The sequence below is a fragment of the Urocitellus parryii genome, chromosome 1, assembly GCF_045843805.1.
Source record: "Urocitellus parryii isolate mUroPar1 chromosome 1, mUroPar1.hap1, whole genome shotgun sequence".
NCBI classification, from domain to species: domain Eukaryota; kingdom Metazoa; phylum Chordata; class Mammalia; order Rodentia; family Sciuridae; genus Urocitellus; species Urocitellus parryii.
In genome coordinates, this window is record NC_135531.1 from 183,284,115 (window position 1) to 183,306,204 (window position 22,090).

The window sequence follows — 22,090 nt, forward strand, 5'->3', positions numbered from 1 at the left end:
ATTGTATAATTTTAGCTCTGCTAATTAAAAATATCCACCTCACTGCTCCACAGGCAGGAAATTCTTTCCCATGAAGGGCTAATGAATGGCACCCTACCTGTGGGGTGGTATGGGTGACAGGTTGGTAAGGAATAAATATTCATTTTATCTCGTCTTTTGTGTGTTTGAATGCACATAATCCTTGGGGTGATAAAACATGACATGTTTCTGAACAGAGAAGCTTATTTCTTTTCACAGAATGGTAATCAAGGAAATTTCAGATCCACAAAGTTCAGAATGCTTCAGAAAGTTGCTACCCATTCACTGGACCATATGAACATTTTCTATGTGCCTGTCACTGTCTGTTCTTTGTATACACTTGAAACCAACTGTTTTACATCAGAGCATTTATGTTACAAATTTAACAAATATTGGGTGATAAAATGGTAGGGAAGGATAGATTTTAATGAATTTGGATTAATTAACACAACAGCACATTTCAAGGGTACAAACTTAAGAGGGAAGCAAGAACACAGAAATTTGCCCCCTCCAAGCTCCTTAAGTCTTGTTTACAAATAATGTGTAGAAAAATTTAATTTGCTGTTCATGGTTTGTATCCTGGACACAATTTCATGTTTGATACTGATTCAAAATTGTAGTTATCAATTCATGCTGGCCCACCCAAAACTAACATTACTGGTAAAAAATGAGTACTTGTGAATCTGTATGAACATCTGAACTACATTTTCACTCTCCATATAATCTTCATTTCAGCCACCTGATGCTGAAATCTAAAATACACTGATGGCTTAAATGTGCACAAGAACCACACAGATGATAAGCAGGATTGACTGTCTTTATTTGGTGTCGATAAAAATAGCTTCAGATTAGTTGTTAAATTTACAGTTAACAGTGACCCTTTAACATAGGCAAAATAAAGAGGGGATAGGAAAACTGAGACCAGGGCAAAGGCAGTGTGAGCCTAACCACTGCAAGCTCTGATGTACCCCCATACTTCAATAGGGGCAAAAAAAGCCAAAGTACTGACTGCTTTCCAAATAGCATGTTTTCTCTTTTGAGTCTATTGATGGTTACATTTCATTGTACCTTGTAAAATATAGTCAGCCACTATAAGAAAACCATCACATTTTGTCAGAAGATATATACTCATATAATACGTTCAGAATCACTGCTTGGTTTTTGTCTTCGTCTTTTCTTCCCTGACTGTTTAGGTGTTGGAGTCTCTACTGCTCCTTCTGCATCATATACGGGCAGCTTGAAAACTATTTCATCATCATCATCATCATCATCCATTCCCACCACTTCAGATTTTCGTTTCTCTAAAAATGTTGGTGTACAAACTGGTGTGGGGCCCTGGAATCAAGCAGATTATAATACATAAATGTGGAATGATAGCGGAAATGACTTTAGCCAAAAATATCAGCCCCCTTCTCGTTTTAGAATTTGTGCAATGTTATATTTGGCTTGCATCTATCTTTCAGTAATATAATTGCAGAAAATAAAGGGCGTAGGTGTTTTATCAACTAAAGTATGGAAACTCATTAAGTGGAATATACTCAATTATGTTAGATAACAAACTGCTATCATCAGTTAAGAACTACCAGATGGGCTGGGGCTGTAGCTCAGTGGCAGAGCACTTGCCTAGCATACGTGAGGCACTGGGTTTGACCCTCAGCACCACATAAAAATAATCAAATAAAATAAAGGCATTCTGTCCATCTACAACTACAAAAAAAACAAAAAACAAAAAACAAAAAAAAACAAAAAAAAACAAAAACAAAAAACAAAAAACAAACAAACAAAAAAAAACCTACCAGAAATGTCACCAAAATTATAATAGCAGAAACCACATTTCTTCGTTGAAATTATTTTGGAATACCTGTGCCCAGAATATGAAGACAGGTTACCTGGCTATCTATAGACTTGTCAGGAGTGGCAGCAGTGCCTTTAGAAACCCGCTTCTTCTTCTTCTTTGGTATGCCTGAAGACTTTTTCTTCTTTGTAGGTTTATCCGAAGGATCTTTGGTCTTACTGGATGATAAAACCTTAAAATAAATTAAGACTTTAACAATTTGCATATTTTTTTCAGCTATTTTTTGATTATGCCTTCCTATTTCTTTCTCTACTATCTGGCACATAATATAAATATAATTTTACCTGGTTAATTGTAGATTTCTAAAGATTTTATTATTTGAAACGCGTTCCCCCTTGTTTTGCTAAAATTTCAAACAAAGAAGTTACAAATGCTACCCCTATAGGCCCACAGGGGTAAGCTCAGGATTGTGGCAATGAAGCCACACTGCTTTTCTAAGTACAAAGAGGGTACAGAAAAAAATACTTATTTTCCCATTTTCAAGTTTTACAGTCCAACTCCCACACAGTTCAGTTGGCCAAAGGCCATGACGTGAATATTTACGACTGTGATTGGGATTGTGTTTGGCAAACAATTAACAACCAAGAAGTGGGCTGGGGATGTGGCTCAAGTGGTAGCGCGCTCGCCTGGCATGCGTGTGGCCCGGGTTAGATCCTTAGCACCACAAACAAAGATGTTGTGTCCGCCGAAAACTAAAAAATATTAAAAAAATTCTCTCTCTTAAAAAACAAACAAACAAACAAAAACAACAAATAAACAACCAGGAAGTGGGCCAATGGAAGATAAATTGGTCTTCTAGTTTATGGATAAAGTTAAAAGACCTAAAGAACTTGGGAAAAGATGTCATTTCTTTTTTTTTTTTTTTTAACTTTTTTTTTAGTTGCTGATGATCAAACCCAGTGCCTCACGCATGCTAGGCAAGCACGGCACCACTGAGCCACAAGCCCAGTCCAAGATGTCATTTCTTAACAACTAATTAGTTACTGTGACTGGAGAAAGTAAGATTCAGCAAGGCCGCCTCAGTATTCCTTTACAACAAAGTCAGAACTAGATGAACATCTGTGCCAACTCATCTTCTTGTATGTTGGCTTGTGTATTTCAGCACATTTCTGTACGTTTAAATCTCAGAATTGGTGCTTACTAAAGAACACGAGAAAATTTTAACTAGAATGGCGTAATAGGGATGAACAATTTACAGTCTTGATATTTACTGAGAGCATACAGTAAACGTTTCTGGTAAAGTCACATTTAAGTGGTAATCTAAGAGCATGATGGCTTTTGGTTAAATAGTGGTTCAACTTCAATAAATTAAAAACTAAGGAAAGTCATGCAAGTCAGGGGTGGCAGTACACGCCTACCTTTACCCAGAAGGCTGAGGTAGAAGGAAACACAATTCAAGGACACCCTGAACAATTTAATCAAACCCTGTCTCCAAAATCCCCAGACCAAAACAAAACGGGCTGGAGATATAGCTCAGTGGTAAAGTACCACTGGGCTCAATCCTCAGTGGGTGTGGGGGGAGGGTAAAGCAAATCAAGTAATTCCTTAAAAAAGGACTCTCTCTTCCATATAATGGAAGAAATAAGATCTGTTACCAATTGTTTACGAAGAATCCACAGGCTGTTTAAAAGACAAACTGTGACAGGTGGCACAAGTCTGCCATCCCAGTGACTTAAGAGGTAAGGCAAGAGGACTGCCAAGTTCAAGGCCAGCCTGGGTACCTTGGTGAGACTTAGTGAGACTGATAAAAAGGGTATGTGGCTAAGTGATAGAGCACCCCTGGGTTCAATCCCCATTAACACAAACATGTATGTAAATTAGTCAAAGCCTACTATGTGGGGTTAGGAGTACGGAGTGCAGCTCAGTATTGGAGCACATGCTTAGTATGTGAGAGGTTTGGGCTGGGTTCAATCATCAGCACAGAAGGAGAAAAAGGGAGGAAAAAAACAACAAAAAACTCAAAACCTAAAAACCCAATGTGTGATAAGTACTGGATTACTTTTTATAGTCACAGACACATTTTATAACTAGTGAGGTACAAAGTCTATCCCTAAGAGAAACCACTGAAATAATTTCATGAAGGAATGCTTACCAATGAAGGAAAATCATAATTAATTCCTTTTGCTGCTAGTTTTTTCCTGAGCAATTTTTCTTTCTTTTTAAATCGCTCTTCCATTTGCAGTTTTTGAAAAAATGTCCGCTTCCGATTATACCGCTTCACAGCTGGATACAATGGCTGACGAAATGGAGTATTCCACTCTTTAAAAAGTTCTTTGTGTACTTTTTCTGGTGGCATAAAACGACCTATTTTAAAGAAGTAAAAGTTTTCAACCAAGTGGTAGGAAAAGCTTTCCATGTTAGTTTTAGAAATTTCCCTAGTGTTATTTCTCACATCATGATCATGATGTGTAATCTCACACTAGAGCAATAGATAAACCAATTATACCCTAATGGAGTGAGTTAATGCTTTGGGGCAGAACAACCAATTGTTTGGGATCCTTTCTGCTATCTTCCACAGTCAGACTCAGTATAGCACTGATCTTGTAAGCACAGGCAACATTATTCACTTCACCTACTTGAACTACTTCCTCCTGGCAAGCCATTCTGTTACCCATGATCTCTCCCAGGCTTCTGGAAGTCCCTCTGACAGCAATAGGAACTGGGATAGAGATATGCTACCTGGGCAGCCCTGTCAGCTCAAAAACCTGGAAAAGTGGGATGGACAGAAACAGATTCCCTACCTCCCAAGTGTAGTGAAATCTGGACAGGGATGCTCTTGTATCTCTGGGAATGCAAAAATTACTGTCTCCATTTGCCAATTTTTGTGGGATGAACTTCTAATCTGGTGTTGTTGCTCCTGTACTCCCTATATGGCTTGTGTGAAAGAGTTGCAGTCATTGTCATTTAGACTGATTTTGAAATGTGATTCCTTACCTTTGCTGTTAGCCCATCATAAATCTCTTCAGAGTAAGAAAATTCCCCTACACAACCACAATATCATAGTATATAATGTCTGTCTTTATGTTTCTTTAAAAAAAAAAAAGTTTGTATAGTTGTAGGTGGACAAAACGGCTTTATTTTTTTAATGTGGTGCTGAGGACCGAACCCAGTGTCCCATGCATGCTAGGCAACAGCCCTACCCTCCTTTATGTTTCTTTAGTCATCTCAAAACTGTCTTTTAGCCAGGCACAGTGGTATATACCTGTATCCCAGCATCTTGGGAGGCTGAGACAGGAGGATTGTGCGTAGTTTTCTCACTACCCACTGAGGACAGATTAGCAGCTTCCCTCAAACATCCCTGAAGCAATTTGTTTAATTCCATCTCAGTGAAAATATTGTTCTCATGCTAGAAAAAATTTTTAAATTTCCACTATAACCTTCCTGGAAAACTTACATCCTTGTACCACTCCTTACAAAGCCATTTAATGTTCTAGTATTATGACTGTTTATGTCAAATAGATCAATGAAACAAAAGTGAGTATGTTTATATAGATGAGGAGAGATAAAGTCAATGTATCAGAATATTTAAAAAAAGGTGAATTCAAGAGAGCAGTATGTTCTTCATGCTGTTCTGTTTCTCTGTAGACCTGAATTCAAAATATAAAGCCAGGAAAACAAATAGAACAGAGCGAAGGGTAACAATGACTACACTGCAGTATGCAAATATTCACAAAATAATGTAACACGGAAGCTAGGAAAGAGTTTTTGTGAAAGATATTAAGCCAAGGCAAAAGATATGAACAGACAATTCACAAAAGATGAATTCCCATGGTCAGTAAGTATAATACTCAACTTTACTAAGAACAAGGCAAATACAACAATCATGGCCACTCTATACTCAACGACGTGATGTAAAAGCAATATTTTTCAAACTCACAGTGGCCTTTTGGGGCAATAAAATCAATTTAGCTGAAGAGAACACCAATTCTTAAACAGGGGTTTAAGAATTATGTCACTGGACTTTTTCTTCAGTTATGTTTATCTAGTTATGTACATCTGTACATGTTCTGGCTTGTGCTGTAAAATTTACTCCTTTTTGCATGCTAGAGTCCCCAAAATACTATTCTAGAAAAACCTACCTATGCCTACAACTATATAAAGAATGTCAAAGCAGCTTCATCATTCCCACCCCTTCACCTGGTTCCCTCCTGCTTAACCTCCACGATTCAATTTAAATAATACCTCCCAAAGGAAGGTTTTCTCACTACCCACTGAGGATAGATTAGCAGCTTCCCTCAAACATCCCTGAAGTAATTTGATCAATTCCATCTCAGTGTATATATTGTTTTCATGCTAGAAAAAACATAACCTTCCTGGAAAACTTACATCCTTGTACCACTCCTTACAAGAACCATCCCAGAGATGAAGTGACATATCCAAAGCAGCTAAGCCATCTGTCTTTCACATCAGTCATGCACCAACAGAAGCATCCACGGAAGTCCAGGGTAAGATAAGAGCACTTACACACCAAGAGTCTTTCACCAAAAAGGTAGTTATTCATTGTTTCAGCAACTATCTTGGCAACATCTTCAGACTCAAACTCCACAAAGGCATAGCCTCTGCTATTTCCAGTCTGCAATGGAAATCCACCACAAAAATAATTATACTCTAACAAGTCATCAACCCCTAAATTGCCTTAAATTTAAATAATACTCATTAGTACCTTATCAGCAATTTTGATACCTATAATTCCAACTTTAATTCATGTATTCCAGGGATTGTCTGGGGTGGGGGAATACAAAGTCATCCAAACAGTGGATTTTTATATAAACACATGATTACTATGGCTAGAATATTTTCAATAGCAATGTCCCATTTATAAAGGAAATCTGGCAGTTCCCACAGTTCTTTGCTAACTAGCAGTCTTACTAGTCATAAATTCCTAATACCAAGCATGTTATATGATGCTTTACCAATAGAAAAACTGTAGTTGGAGATATAACTCAATGGTAGAGAGACTGACTAGCATGTGCAACACCCTGGGTTCGATCCTCAGTACTGTCGAAAGAAAAAAAGTGTGAAAAACTGTAGAAACCTTAGCACTTGTCTAGCATGGGTGAGGCACTGGGTTCAACCCTTAGCACCACATACAAAAATAAGCAAATAAACTACAGGCAAAAAAACCAAACCAGGGCTGGGGATGTGGCTCAAGCGGTAGCGAGCTCGCCTGGCATGTGTGTGGCCCGGGTTCGATCCTCAGCACCACATACAAAGATGTTGTGTCCGCCGAAAACTAAAAAATAAATATTAAAATTCTCTCTCTCTCTTAAAAAAAAAACCAAACCAAACCAAAACAGAATAATGCACCAGTTACATGAATAAAGCTCAAAACAGATTACTAAAGGAAACAAAAAACCAAAACAAAAAAAATCCCAAACACACACCTTACAGAATGCTATAGTTTATAATTATTATTATTATTATTTTTTTTTATTGGTCGTTCATAACATTACATAGTTCTTAATACATCATATTACACGGTTTGATTCAAGTGGATTATGAACTCCCGCTTTTACCCCGTATACAAATTGCTGTATCACATCAGTTACCCTTCCATTGATTGACATATTGCCTTTCTAGTGTCTGATGTATTCTGCTGTCTGTCCTATTCTCTACTATCCCCCCTCCCCTCCCCTCCCCTCCCCTTTTCTCTCTCTACCCCTTTTACTGTAAATCATTTCTTCCATTTGTATTATCTTGTCTTACCCCTCCTTTCCTCTTATATGACATTTTGTATAACCCTGAGGATCGCCTTCCATTTCCATGCAATTTCCCTTCTCACTCCCTTTCCCTCCCACCTCTCATCCCTGTTTAATGTAAATCTTCTTCTCAAGCTCTTCGTCCCTACCCTGTCCTTGTTAACTCCCCTTATATCAAAGGAGTCATTTGGTATTTGTTTTTTAAAGATTGACTAGCTTCACTTAGCATAATCTGCTCTAATGCCATCCATTTCCCTCCAAATTCTATGATTTTGTCATTTTTTAATGCAGAATAATACTCCATTGTATATAAATGCCACATTTTTTTTATCCATTCATCTATGGAAGGGCATCTAGGCTGGTTCCACAGTCTTGCTATCGTGAATTGAGCTGCTATGAACATCGATGTAGCAGTGTCCCTGTAGCATGCTCTTGTTAGGGCTTTAGGGAATAGACCGAGAAGGGGAATAGCTGGGTCAAATGGTGGTTCCATTCCCAGCTTTCCGAGAAATCTCCATACTGCTTTCCAAATTGGCTGCACCAATTTGCAGTCCCACCAGCAATGAACAAGAGTGCCCTTTTCCCCGCATCCTCTCCAGCACTTATTGTTGTTTGACTTCCTAATGGCTGCCAGTCTTACTGGAGTGAGATGGTATCTTAGGGTAGTTTTGATTTGCATTTCTCTGACTGCTAGCGATGGTGAGCATTTTTTCATGTACTTGTTGATTGATTGTATGTCCTCCTCTGAGAAGTGTCTGTTCAGGTCCTTGGCCCATTTATTGATTGGGTTATTTGTTATCTTATTGTCTAATTTTTTGAGTTCTTTGTATATTCTGGTTATTAGGGCTCTATCTGAAGTGTGTGGAGTAAAGATTTGTTCCCAGGATGTAGGCTCCCTGTTTATCTCTCTTATTGTTTCTTTTGCTGAGAAAAAACTTTTTAGTTTGAGTAAGTCCCATTTGTTGATTCTATTTGTTAACTCTAGCGCTATGGGTGTCCTATTGAGGAATTTGGAGCCCGATCCCACAGCGTGTAGATCATAACCAACTTTTTCTTCTATCAGATGCCGTGTCTCTGATTTAATATCAAGCTCCTTGATCCATTTTGAGTTAACTTTTGTGCACGGTGAGAGATAGGGATTCAGATTCATTTTGGTGCAAATGGATTCTCAGCAGCACATGGAACCTTCTCAAAAATAGACCATATACTATGTCACAGGGCAACTCTTAGACAATACAAAGGGGTAGAGATAATACCATGCATCTTATCTGATCATAATGGAATGAAACTGAAAATCAATGATAAAAGAAGAAAGGAAAAATCAAGCATCACCTGGAGAATGAACAATAGGTTGCTGAGTGATCAATGGGTTTTAGAAGACATCAAGGAGGAAATTAAAAAATTCCTAGAGTTAAATGAAAACACAGACACAACATATCGGAATCTATGGGACACATTGAAAGCAGTTCTAAGAGGAAAATTCATTGCTTGGAGTTCATTCCTCAAAAAAAGAAAAAACCAACAAATAAATGATCTCATACTTCATCTCAAAATCTTAGAAAAAGAAGAGCAAAACAACAGCAAAAGAAGTAGAAGGCAAGAAATAATTAAAATCAGAGCTGAAATTAATGAAATTGAAACAAAAGAAACAATTGAAAAAATTGACAAAACTAAAAGCTGGTTCTTTGAAAAAATAAATAAAATTGACAGACCCTTAGCCATGCTAACGAAGAGAAGAAGAGAGAGAACCCAAATTACTAGCATACGGGATGAAAAAGGCAATATCACAACAGACACTTCAGAAATACAGAAGATAATCAGAAATTACTTTGAATCCTTATACTCCAATAAAATAGAAGATACTGAAGGCATAGATAAATTCCTTGAGTCCTATGATCTGCCCAGATTGAGCCAGGAGGATATAGACAACCTAAACAGACCAATAACAATAGAGGAAATAGAAGAAACCATCAAAAGACTACCAACTAAGAAAAGCCCAGGACTGGATGGGTATACAGCAGAGTTTTACAAAACCTTTAAAGAGGAACTAACACCAATACTTTTCAAGCTATTTCAGGAAATAGAAAAAGAGGGAGAACTTCCAAATTCATTCTATAGTTTATAATTAATAAAAAAAAAAGTAAATCAATTTGATATTTGATAAAGCTATATGAATTGATATTTGATAAAGCTGTATGGTAGACACCTAATTTATTCTCTAGTCAACTTCAGGATATTTGAAATCTCCATATAAGAAACTATTATAAGTAGATAAATGGAGAAAAAGAAGGCAGAGGGAAACACAAAAAAATGTTATTCTGGTGAGATGGAAATTTAAGATTCCCTTTAAAAACATATGTAAACTGGGTGTGGTGGTGCATGCCTGTAATCCCAGGGGCTCAAGAGGCCGAAGCAGGATTCCAAGTTCAAACTCAGCAAGATCCTGTCTCAAAAACAAAATAATGGAAGACAAAACGAAACATATATAGCACACAGTGCTATATAAGGCAAGTTCTCTACCACTGAGTTATATTCCAGCATCAATTCATTTAATGTTGAGATATTGTTTAGACAATATAAAATTTAAAATCTGCTGTTTTAGGACAACTAGCAGAAAATGGGTATATATCCTAGATGTCTCAGCTACAACCAATAAATGTGTGGAGGAAATAAATGAAGTGGGCCACTCCTTTGTTCTTGAAATAAACCACATAAGTCTTTTTTTCTTAGAAGATTAAGTATGATAAAACAATAACATTTATGGTATTTAATTCTAAGAACTTTAAATTCATTACCTCTTTGCCTTTTGTTAAAATATTTTTAGAAAATTGTGGGTTTTTAAAATTTTATTTTAGATCACAAAAAATGAAGCAGGAAGAAGTTATATAATTTGTCCATGGTCAGACAAGCAGTTGCTAGTCACTAGTATAGCTAGGCCTCAAACTTAGGTACTCCAACTACAGAATACTTATCCTTAACTACTTACTATATAAACTTTTGCTATTAAAGAGTTGGCTCTATGAGGCAAACAAGATGAACCCGGTCTTCGAATTTAAGTTCATTTATCCCTGGGCCTAGGAGCCACAAGGTAATATGGCTCATTTACCAAGACTGTCAATTTAATTTGAGGATTTGGGACAATCACTTTGGCAAAATATTTAGAATAACACTGACTTTTCTCAAGGCTGTTTAAATCTCATCCCCTTTTCTGAAATCTGATAAGCAATAATATGTAAGCATGATCTGTAATCTGTTAAAAGTGATATTCAAAAACAAAACTATCAATTCAATTTGGCTTAAGAAAACTCACCTTTTTACTTCTGGATAGTCTAAATCTTGTAATAGTGCCAAACTGGGAGAAATATGCTTTGATTTGGGTTTCATAAAGTGCTGGAGGCAGATGGCCCACAAAAATTACTCCAGGAATAAGTTTTTCTTCCTTTTTTTGCTGAAGACAAAAAGACCAGATAAAAAAACATTTTAAAAACATGAACATTGCAACAAAGCTTTCAAAACTCTAGTGCTCTGCTGAAGAACCTACCCTATATTTTTACTTGTCATAGCAATAATTTAAAGAATTAGTTGTTTGTTGTCTATATCCCCACAAGGACAATTGCCACTGTTTTCTCAGGCCTGAATTCCCAGCACCAGCATCAAGTACATGCTTTGGAGGTTAGGCTGAGTGGATAGACAAGCAAGTAAATATCTGATTACATCACTTTAGATCTTCCACCCAAAGAATTCCATAGAGTGCGTCCTTCAACTTTCGACGCAAATCACTGTTTATTCCTATCTAATGGAACATTTTTCCAGAAGCTTGTTAACCTTCACATGTAGACTAACCTCTGAGTGTCTCTGTGATCACTTTCTTATCTTCAGTAAGAATATATATATTTCACAATATATATTGTGCTTTGATTTGAGGATTTGGGACAATCACAATTTGGGACAACCAAGGAAAATATAAACTTGATGTCAAGGGCTCCAATCAGCAAAGGGAACTTGGTAAATAATATCTTAACTCCCAAACTACCGGGCATGTAATTTTGGGCGGTAAAGCAGAAGCCTGACATCCCCTAACATGGTATTAATCTGTGGGAACCCCTCTGCTGGTTCCCTTCTTCTCCTGCGTGCACCCCATGCCTCCCGCTAGTCTCCACAGGAACATCCTAAAATTTAGCGACCAAACCCCACAGTATTTCTCCATCAGAGTAAACCTCCTCGTCTCGTGCACCCTGGCCTCTAAACTCATAAGGTCGGTCCCCCATTCGGTCGGGAGCTCACTGTGGAAGGCCCTGGAGGTAGCAGAAGCCCAGGGAAGGCAGGCCGCGTCCGGGCCGCGAACCGCGCGATCCGGAAAGCTCCCGGCAAGACTCACCGCCTTCCCTCGCAGCCCGGACCGTGCGTCCGCTCACCTGGGTTACGCGCTGGCGGAAGTGCTGCACCTCCTTCTGAAACTGGACGTCTTCCTGCGGGTTCAGAGAAAGAATCGGCCCGGGTGGGACGACGAACGGAGACCCCACCATGTTGAGACCCGCAGCAACACAACTCCACGCGGCGCGCTCCCGGAAATGCGGGCCCTCGACTCCTCGGAAGCGGAAGTAGAAGCGGGAGAGGGGCGTGGCAAGACCCGAGGGCGTGGCACAAAGGATAGCGCCGCTTGGCGCTCCCTGCTGGCCGGGCACGTTTTCTTCTCCTCGTACCTTTCACCTGTCAACTTGGAACGTCCAGAACAGTCAAGTTTCAAAACCGTTTTCTTTTTCTGCTTTTCATACTGGGGTTTGAACCCAGCGGCGCTTTATCTCTGAGCTACATCCACAGTCCTTTATATATATATATATATATATATTTTATTTTGAACAGGGTCTCACTAAATTGCTCACTTTTTAGCTCACATTGACTCCTAACTTGAGTAGGTCTAGAAATAAGCATATTGGCTATTAACTGGGTTTAAAGGCGTGCACCATGGTGCCCGGTTTCAAAAAGAATTTTTAAAAAATAACTACAAAACTATATCTGTGCCCTTCAGATCTTGTAAAATATTCTTCCATTAGTTTGCTCTTTCCTTTTTTCAGTCATGTGACTGAAACAGGGTCTCACTATACCTTCCAGGCTGGGCTCAAACTCCTGGGTTTAAGTGATGCTCCTGCTTGGCCTCTCGAGTTAACTGGTACTACAGACAGATGAGCACCCCCTGCCCAGCTTAGAGGTTTTTTTTTTTTAAATCTCCTTTTTTGTTGTTTTGTAAACAAATTAATATTACCATTACAGTCAATTCAGCTCCGTAGAAGTGAACTTTTGAGTTTCAAATGGAAGAAGTTAAGAAAACAAGGAGCATACTATTTGAGTTAAGGCCACTTCAAAAACAGCAGGTGCAAGAGATGAAACTCTTTGTCCTTGCTATACCAAAAGGAAAGTACCATTCTTATCATCAAGGACAAGAAGTTGAGGCAGAGGGAAATCTGTAAAACCAACCTTTTTTAGACTAATCCTGATTCTCCCATCCATTTTACCCAATTAATTGTCCCAGCTCAATTATCTATGCTTTTCCTATCTTCATAATTTACTACTCATTATCTAAGCTGGCATATATTTATATCTCTGTATCTTTGATTCTTCATGTCCTTATGAAGACTCCTGTACCACATAAAACTTGAATTAAATAAATTTATATTCTTTTTCCCTGTTGATTTTTCTTATGTAGATTTAATTCTCTTACCCAGCTGAAAAAAAATCTCTTAAGAGAGCAAATGTAAAATTCTGCCTTCCCTACAAAATGTTCTTTATGGCAAGGTTACTCATATAAAATTCCAGATACTGTTCTGGAAAGAGCATCAACTGGAGGACTACCCTTATGCTGTCTAGAAATTCAAGGAAAGAAAACATATGACTCAGAAAATTAACTTCTAAATAAACCATACCTACAAAATATAATCTTAAGAATTACAATTTTGCTGAGCTTCTGTTTGAGCAATTATATACACATTTAACTTCAGCAGTGCAACTAAAAAGGAGAAAATTCAAAATTACTCTACAAGAAAGAACAAAAAATGCTGTTTTTGGATCAACAGAAAAGTCTTCCTAACTAGCAATAAAAATTTACTGATTTCACTATGTAAAAACCAAACAAGATAGAAACAATTTATAATATTAACATTTCTATAGATGTAAATTTAAAAAACACTATCCTAGAAATTATCATCTTATGACATTTCCATTTGAACTGTTGTATAATCACTTAAAGCAGTAAAAACAAATGAGAAAAATTATTTTAGGACATAAAAAATGATTGCCATATTTCTGGATTACTTTAGTGAATTTGTTTTTATTTTTAAAGAGAGAGAGGGAAAGAGAGAGAATTTTAATATTTATTTTTTAGTTCTCGGCGGACACAATATCTTTGTTTGTATGTGGTGCTGAGGATCGAACCTGGGCCGCACGCATGCCAGGCGAGAGAGCTACCGCTTGAGCCACATCCCCAGCCCATAGTGAATTTGTTAACAACTTCAAAAATACTATAATTAAGTCTGGTGTGGAGTTGTGCCCCTTGTAATCCCAACTCCTTGGGAGACTAAAGAAGGAAAATTTCAAGTTCAAGGTCAAGCCTGCATTTAAGGAGTCTCTATCTCAAAACAAAACAAAACAGCTAGGGATGTAACTCATTAATAGAGGGCTGCCTAAAACATATGAGGCCCTGGGTCCAATCCACAGTACCACTAACAAATAAACAAAACCCTATAATTACACGATCTACAGATGAAATGGAAGCAGTGAACTGTGAGATTCATATATGTTCTATAGTTGTAAAACATCTTACAAATTGTAATTTTGTCACACATCCATGTGAGCCATTGTGTTATCACGTTAACAGCACCAAAAGGAAGGAGAAAAGTCTTTTTAATAGAGAAGAAATTATCTTCCTGAGGTTCTAGAGCTTCAGAAATGGTTTCATTACAAGCTAGAATAAACATGGAAGGTGAACTGCATCTGTCACCTGGTTGTGTGGACAGAGGCTGGAACTTCTTGCCACTGGAGGGGGCAATGGACCAGTAAAGACTCACAGTGATTATTCCTGGGGAGGTTCTGCCTCACTTTCTAGAAGTGGGGGAAGGTTTTCAAGAACTGTCTCCTGGAATATCTTGGTAATACCTGACCTCTAACAGAATGCTGTGGAGGACCCAATCTTAGGCATGTGGCATTCATTTGTGTGGGGAGGGGTTAATAAAGAGGTCTCCTGTGTTGTGTAGTGTGGAAAAGACTGCTCTGTCTTGCTCTTGTGGAGGTCCTGCTGTGATCCTAACCTTGGGTTGGTGGTATCTGGTCCAAATGGGGCACTGTTACCTGGATCCTGGGGTCATCACAGCCTCTACATCCTTCTTCAGGGACTTGATCATCCAGGAGATTCTCTGAGCAACATCTGAGATATGATGATACTACTCTCCTTCTCCCACCCTGGCCCCATACTGGGGATTGGGCCCAGAGGCATTTATCACTAAGCCCTCTTAATTGTTCAGTTATTTTGAGATAGCATCTTGCTAAATTGTTTAGGCTGACTTTAAACTTGTAATCTTCCTGCTTCATCCCTTCGAGTTGCTGGAATTACAGATATAAGTTGACTTGAGGATACTTTTTGAAATATTTGTATTCTTCCTCAATATTTTTTGGTCTGACATAGCATTTTCTTTTCTTATCAAGGTCTCTTTCAGCCAATGCATTCCATCAACATGATGTCATAAGCTTTTCTCTCATGGGACATAAGCCAGCTTTGATAATAGTGGTGCACCCCAATTTTTCTTGAGAAATTTTGTCTTGTCTTTTGTCTGGATCTTTACATACATGGCTCGCTCATCTTTTCATCTGCTCTGCAAAGATTCTTTTCTTTCCATGGGAAGTTTTCTCTAAATGGGTATTTGGTGAAATTTTCTTCTTCTTGATGAGGTTTGGGAAGATCCTGCTGGAGTTCTCTCTTCCTGTCACTTTTCTGACGGAAGCAGGGATTTCTAAGTTTGGAGACTTAACCACGATCTTCAAGTACATTCTATTCCCTAAACATGTTATGAACCTTGCCACGGCATCCAAACACTTCCTGAGTACTAGTCACTGATAGTAGTGCTGGCATAGAAAGAAGAGAATACAATTCATCAAATCTTCCAGGTGCTGCTTTCCTGAGAAGGATGGGTGCTCAGTTAGCAAAGCTGCCTATTAGGTAAAGGGAGCCCAGGAGATGGCAGATTAACTCCTGGGAAGTCAGTAACTCTTCCTAAATTGCCACCTTGCATGTTCAATCACTTTGAATAGAGGGCTACGGTTTGGTCAGTTCCCTTTGATTTCATCATTGCCCTGCTTAAATGCCTATGGCTGCCCTGCCTAGAACAGAACCTGGTTTTCAGAATTCTTGACATGTGTCAATTTCTGTCATACAAATTCTCCATGGAGAATTCTGCTTCTGGAAAGGTGGAGTAGATAAACTTTCCCTTATTCCTTCCTTTAAGTGCAACTAAAATCCCTGGGCATTATATATAAATTAAACATAATGAGACCCTGAAAAGTAGAGAAGAAGGCAGAAAGCTAGGGGCCTCAGGGCCTACGAAATGACACAGTGGCAAGTTCCACTGTTTATTTATTTACTTTTTTTCTTATATATCTCAGATTTGGTGCTGAAGAAGCCGGTCACCAAGAAATGCCAAAAATCTGTTCTCTTTGGCCGAAGGATCAAGAAGGGGGCAGCTATAAAGAAATAAAGCTAATTTAAAAGTTAGTTATTTTTATAGTGCTGGACAAGTGCTCTATCATTGTGTTACATCTCCAGCCCTGTATTTTACCTTCTGCTCTTTCTCTGTTTTTTTTTTTTTTTTTTTGGTGGTGGAGGTGGGTGGGTGGGTGAGTTGGTGCTGGGGATCTAACCCAGGACTCCAATGCATGTCAGGCAAGGACTCTTCACTAAGCTACATCCCCTGCCTGACAGAAAACTTTTATGATACTGCCTCTATTCTAGCCAAACACCACAGAAAAAAACTGATTTTTTTCTGAAAAACAATGCCTTTTTTTTCAGATAAAGCTGGGATGCTCTCCATCCCCCCAACCATGTGCAGACAAAGTCTGAGTGGGGAGCCTAGACTTCTTCCTTCAAGAAGCTCGATGATGTGCTCTAACATCCCTGTCATCATGGTGTCAGAGAAGACCCTGAAGGAAGTTGGGACCTTCATCCCATCAGTTGATGATATCACCTACTAGTAACAGTGTCAGTGGAGACCATGTGTGAGACTGGACATCCATCCCTACCCAGAAATAATGAGGAGACCCTGCCCTGGGTGCCAATGGAGGCCAATGGGAGGGGAGATTGGTCTTATTCCCCCAACTGGCAGCAAAAAGCAGTGTTCTCCATTCCTTGCTGGAGCAGTGTCAGAAAAAGCCCTTTAAAACATATTTAAATAAGATCCAGAGTCTTATAGCATGATACAAAAATGTTCAGGTTTCGACTGGGGTGTAGCTCAGTGGTATGGTATTTGCTTAGTATGTGCAAGGCCCTGGGTTCCATCCCCAGCACCCCAACAACGGTGAAAAAAGTTCAGATTTCAGTAGAAAGTCTCTTGCCATACCAAGAACCAGGAAGAGCTCAAATTGAACAAGAAAACATAATGAATAGATTCTGCTAGTCTGAACACTTGTGTTCACTGCCTCAAATTAGTATGTTAAAAACCATAATCCCGAAGATGGTGGTATGAGGAGGGACCTTTGTGACGTGATAAGATCACAAGATCAGAGCTCTCAGGAATCTGATGAGTGACTTTTAAAAGAGGCCCAAAAGCTCTCTACCTCCTTCCACTATATAAGGACACAGTGAAAAGATGGTCATTCGTGAACCAGGCAACCGCCCTCAGCAGACACTGAATCTGCTGGTCCCTGAATCTTAGACTTTCCAGCCTCCAGAAGTGTCAGAAGTAAATTTTCATTGTTTATAAAACACTGTTTTTTTTGTACTAGATATTGAACTCAGGGGTGTTCTACCACTAAGTATACTCCAAGCACTTTTTATTTTTTGAGATTGGGTCTCACCAAAGTACTGAGACTAGCCTCAAATTGTGATACTCCTGTCTCAGATTCTGAGTAACTGGGATCACAGGCATGTGCCATAGCCCTAGTCAAGCCATTCAGTATTTGATACTCTATTATAAAAGCCCAAAAGGACTAATATGATTATAATACCAAGGTGACATAGATGTTAGAATTATATGACAAAGATTTTAAAGCAACTATGATAAAAATTCTTCAATGAGCAAATAAGAACATACTTGAAATGAATGAAAAAAGTCTCAACAAAGAAACAGAAAGTTCGGGCAGTAATATAGAAGATAGAGTAAAATGGAAGATAGGTGTGGTGATATGCATACTTGTAATCCTAGCTACTTATAGGCTGAAGCAGGAGGATGGCAAGTTTGAGGCCAGCCTTGGCAATTTAGCAAGACACTGTCTCAAAGTAAAAAATGAAAAGGGCCTGGGAATATAGCTCAGTGGCAGAGTGCCTCTTGTTCAAGCCCCAGTTTTGGAAAAAAAAAAAGAAAGAAATAAAATGGAAATTTTAGAACTAAAAAATAATTCCAGCTACTCAGGAAGCTGAGGCAGGAGGACCACAAATAAGAGGCCACCCTGGGCAAGAAATTTAGTGAGATCCTATCTCAAACACACACACACACACACACACACACACACACACACACACACACACTTACACACGTGCGTAACTATAACTCATTTAATATTAAATAATTTGAGTAGTACTATAAATGGAATTTGAAATAAAAGTTCCCCAAAAGAAATCTCCAATCCCAGTTTTCAATGGAGAAATTTACCAAATGTTTAAAGAAGAATTAATACTAATTCTGTATAATCTTTTTCAGAATATGAAGTAAGAAGAAACACTCTTTAGTTCATTTTATGAAGCTAGTGTTGAGGAGGAAAAACTTTTCCTCTCTTTTGTTCAATGTATAAGGACTAGCAAATTAAACTGATAAAAGATTAACAGAACAGAAAATCAGCAAGGGCACAGAAGAACTCAACACCACCATCAACTTATAGTTCCGAATAAGTCTTTTTATAGAAAACTCCCCCAATCCTAGCATGCATGAGGCCCTGGGTTCAATCCCCACTACTGAAAGTAAACAAACAAAAAGCAAATCATCAACAACAAACTCCTCCCAAAGACTTATTTTTATATACGCTGATGCTAACAAAAGGAGGAGCTAGTTACTAACTGGTTGAAGTTAGAGGCTTAGTAGATATAAGTTGGGAAAAGAGAATACGGGGGAAGGTTTCTATAAGAACAAGAAGTAGGTTTTTTTTTTTTTAATTGAGGTTTTGGGAGAAGAATTTGTGATAACCACTTAAGACTTCTTTACACCATGATATTCCCCTGAAGAAGGAAATTATGGCAGCTTCAATTCCATGAGGTTGCTTCTTTTAGGATGATAAAGGAAGCTCCCAGAAGGATTTTTTTACATCTTTTGAATTTGCAATGTCTGCAGCTTAAAATAATCTTCAAACCAATTCTATGGCTCAAAGTGGGCTCCCTACACTAGCATTACCTGATGTCCAAACCAGACAAGAAAAGTATGAAAAATACACTTACACCATTCTTAAAATGGAACAAAGAACGAAACATAAGACCAATCACTATAAAACATTTAGAAGAAAACGGGAAAAGCTTCATGACATTGTATTCAGTAATGATTTCTTATATATGACATCAAAAGCACAAGCAACAAAGGGAAAAGTCAGTCAACTGGACTTCATCAAAATTATGAAGCTTTATGCATGAAGGGACACTATCAACAGGAGGAAAAGGCAAATGCTAGATACATCTGATAAGGGACTAACATCTATAATATGCAAACTATTCCTAAAACTCAGCAAAAACAAACAACTCAATTAAAAAATAGACAAAGGACCAGGTGCTTTAGCGCACATCTGTAGTCTCTTGTTACTCCCTACTGAAGTAGGAGGATCATGACTCTGAGGCCAGCCTCAGCAACATAGTGAGGCAAAGCTTGAATGGACTACATATTTATCTGAGGAAGATAAACAAACACATGAAAATGCTCAATATCCTAATCATTAGGAAAATGCAAATCAAAAATACCACTTCACATCCATTAAGATGGCTGATATAAGCATGTGTACATATACAATCACACAGAAAATAACAAGTGTTGAAGTATGTGAAGAAATTGGAAATGTAAAATGGTGGAAATGTAAAATGGTGCAGCTGCTGTGGAAAACATTTTGGTGATTCTTTACAAAATTAAACACAGAATTAACTTATGATCCAGCGATTTTACTTCTGGATATATACACATGAGAAATGAAAGCAAGGACTTCACAGATATTTGTACACTCATTTTTATAGCAGCATTATTCACAATCAAAAAGTGGAAGCAACTTGAGTGTCCACGGATGGATGGATCATAAACAAAATGTGGTATTATCCACATTTTGTTTATGATCCAAAAAAAGAAAAGAAAAGAAAAGAAAAAGAAAAAGACAAAGGAATTTCCTTCTGACATGGAAAGACATGGATGAACCCTGAAGGCATTATTTTAAGTGAAATAAACCAGGCAAAAAAGGACACATATTTCAAGACCATGCTCATTTTAAGTATCTAGAATAGTCAGATTCAGGGATAGAAAGTAGTGTTTGGCATATATCATTTAGAAATCTCATCAACTTTTATTTCTTTTACTTTTTTTTCCTTTTGAGATGGGGTCTTGTTATGTTGTCCAGGCTGGTCTCCAATCCCTGGACTCAAGTGATCCCTCTGCCTCAGCCTCCCCAGTAGTTGGGACTATAGGCCTATACCACCTTTGTCCTTCCTCCTAGTTTATAGAGAGAAGGATTAATTCTGAGTTGACTAAAAAAAAAAAAAAAAAAGAAAAGAAAAGAAAAGAAAAAGACAAGACTCTCAGGGGATGCTTAAAAAAAAACCTTCTTAGGAGTCTGATGCTCCCATGCTTTATGTACCTAATAAATTTTGTATGTATTTTTTTCCGTTTTTTTAAAATTTTAACTAATTTAGAATTTCAGGAGAGAAATGATTTGGAAGATTCTTATTCCTGCTAGAAATTTGAAAGTCATATTTTTTGAGTTGGCATGGAGAGGCACTCTGAATTTGTAATGAAAAATGTAATTTGGATTTCTATGAAGTCAGTTAATACACGAAGAATATGTTTGGCAGGTATTAAGTCTTAATATTAGTTCCTACTGCTTTCTTCATTGTATGTGCGAGGGGGAGGAAAATATTATAAGACTCTACTCTGGAGAATCTTGTACCACAAATGGCGCATGTCTGAGGTACACAGGCAAAACATTTTTAAAAATCCTGTCTCTGGGGAAACTGTGAAAATTGAGACTGTCTGCTTATGTAACAGGAGTGTGGGGATTAAATCAGATAAAGTTTGTTTTTGTCTTGGTGATTGAACACCTGGGCGCTTTGTGAGCTACTCCAGCCCCTTTTGTTTAATTTTGAGATAGGGTCTCACTAAATTGTTTACGGTCTCACTAAATTTGCTGAGATTGGCCTCCTGCCTCAGCCTCCTGAGTGGCTGGGATTACAGGCTTGGGCCACCCCACCAGGCTGGGATAAGATATTTTTAAAAACCGGCGACTATTACTGTGAAACAGTAGAGGCAATAATAGCATAGTGATTAAGATCAAGCGTGTGGTTCCCAGCTTCAACACTTAGGTACACTAGACTTCAGAGTCCATGAATTTGTAACCACAGTAACGTCATTTGTCAGGTATCTTCCCAGGACTATAATGAGTATTAAACATGATCTTTCACATAAAGACTTTAGAATAATGTCTGGTACAAAGCAAATAACCCATTATCATTTCTTTGATGAGAATTTTTCTAATTCATTTGGAGAATGCATCATACACACCCACACACCACACATTTATTTGTAGGGTAGATGCGCAGAAAAACTCTCAAGGGACAAACGACTCGATTGACAGTACTAGCCTCAGCAAAGGGATCCAGCGGAAGGAGGTGTTAGCGGACAAGAGAAACTTTCATCGCACACACTTAAAAAAAAAGCCATTTAATTTAAAAATAGGTAATTGAATCAAAGATCTCAGAATAAAAATGATGTACCGAGGAAATTTTCATTCCCATTCCATCCCCTACTCACTCCGTCCTTTTACTTTTCCGTGTATTTTTTTCAACGACGAACGCATTAGCGCCCTAGGTTCACACGAAGTCGGCCTTTCTCTACCTCCGTCTGCAGGTAGGACGCCTTCCCTTTGGCTGTGACGGATTCCACCCCCTCCCCGCCCCGCCCCGTCCGCTGTTGTAAATAAAACACACACACATGCACTAGCGGACAGCCCCAAGAGCCGGCACCACCTCCAAGCCGCCCCCGCCTCCCGCAGGCTCAGGTGCTCCCTAGGCCCCCTTCGCGGGCTGTTTCCGGCGATGCCTGTCTGAAGCGCCAGTCTGAAGCCCCGCCTATTCTCTCTTTCCCGG

At 38.5% G+C, this 22,090-nt stretch overlaps 1 protein-coding gene across 2 annotated transcripts; it reads right to left on the minus strand.

The window, feature by feature from the left end:
- Window positions 1-819: 819 nt before the first annotated feature.
- Window positions 820-21,896, minus strand: Nifk (nucleolar protein interacting with the FHA domain of MKI67). 2 transcript variants are annotated; one of them, XM_026408877.2, is made up of 7 exons: window positions 21,756-21,896; window positions 11,988-12,289; window positions 10,883-11,020; window positions 6,338-6,446; window positions 3,966-4,177; window positions 1,908-2,045; window positions 823-1,353 (listed from the first exon to the last, which is right to left on the minus strand). In XM_026408877.2, the coding sequence occupies exons 2-7, from the start codon at window positions 12,096-12,098 to the stop codon at window positions 1,147-1,149; spliced, it is 915 nt and encodes a 304-aa protein (XP_026264662.2). In that variant the 5' UTR covers window positions 12,099-12,289; window positions 21,756-21,896; the 3' UTR covers window positions 823-1,146. The 2 variants fall into 2 exon arrangements, with proteins under 2 accessions (XP_077658454.1, XP_026264662.2); XM_077802328.1 differs by lacking the exon at window positions 21,756-21,896 and having other exon boundaries at window positions 820-1,353; window positions 11,988-12,262.
- Between the last annotated feature and the right edge of the window lie 194 nt (window positions 21,897-22,090).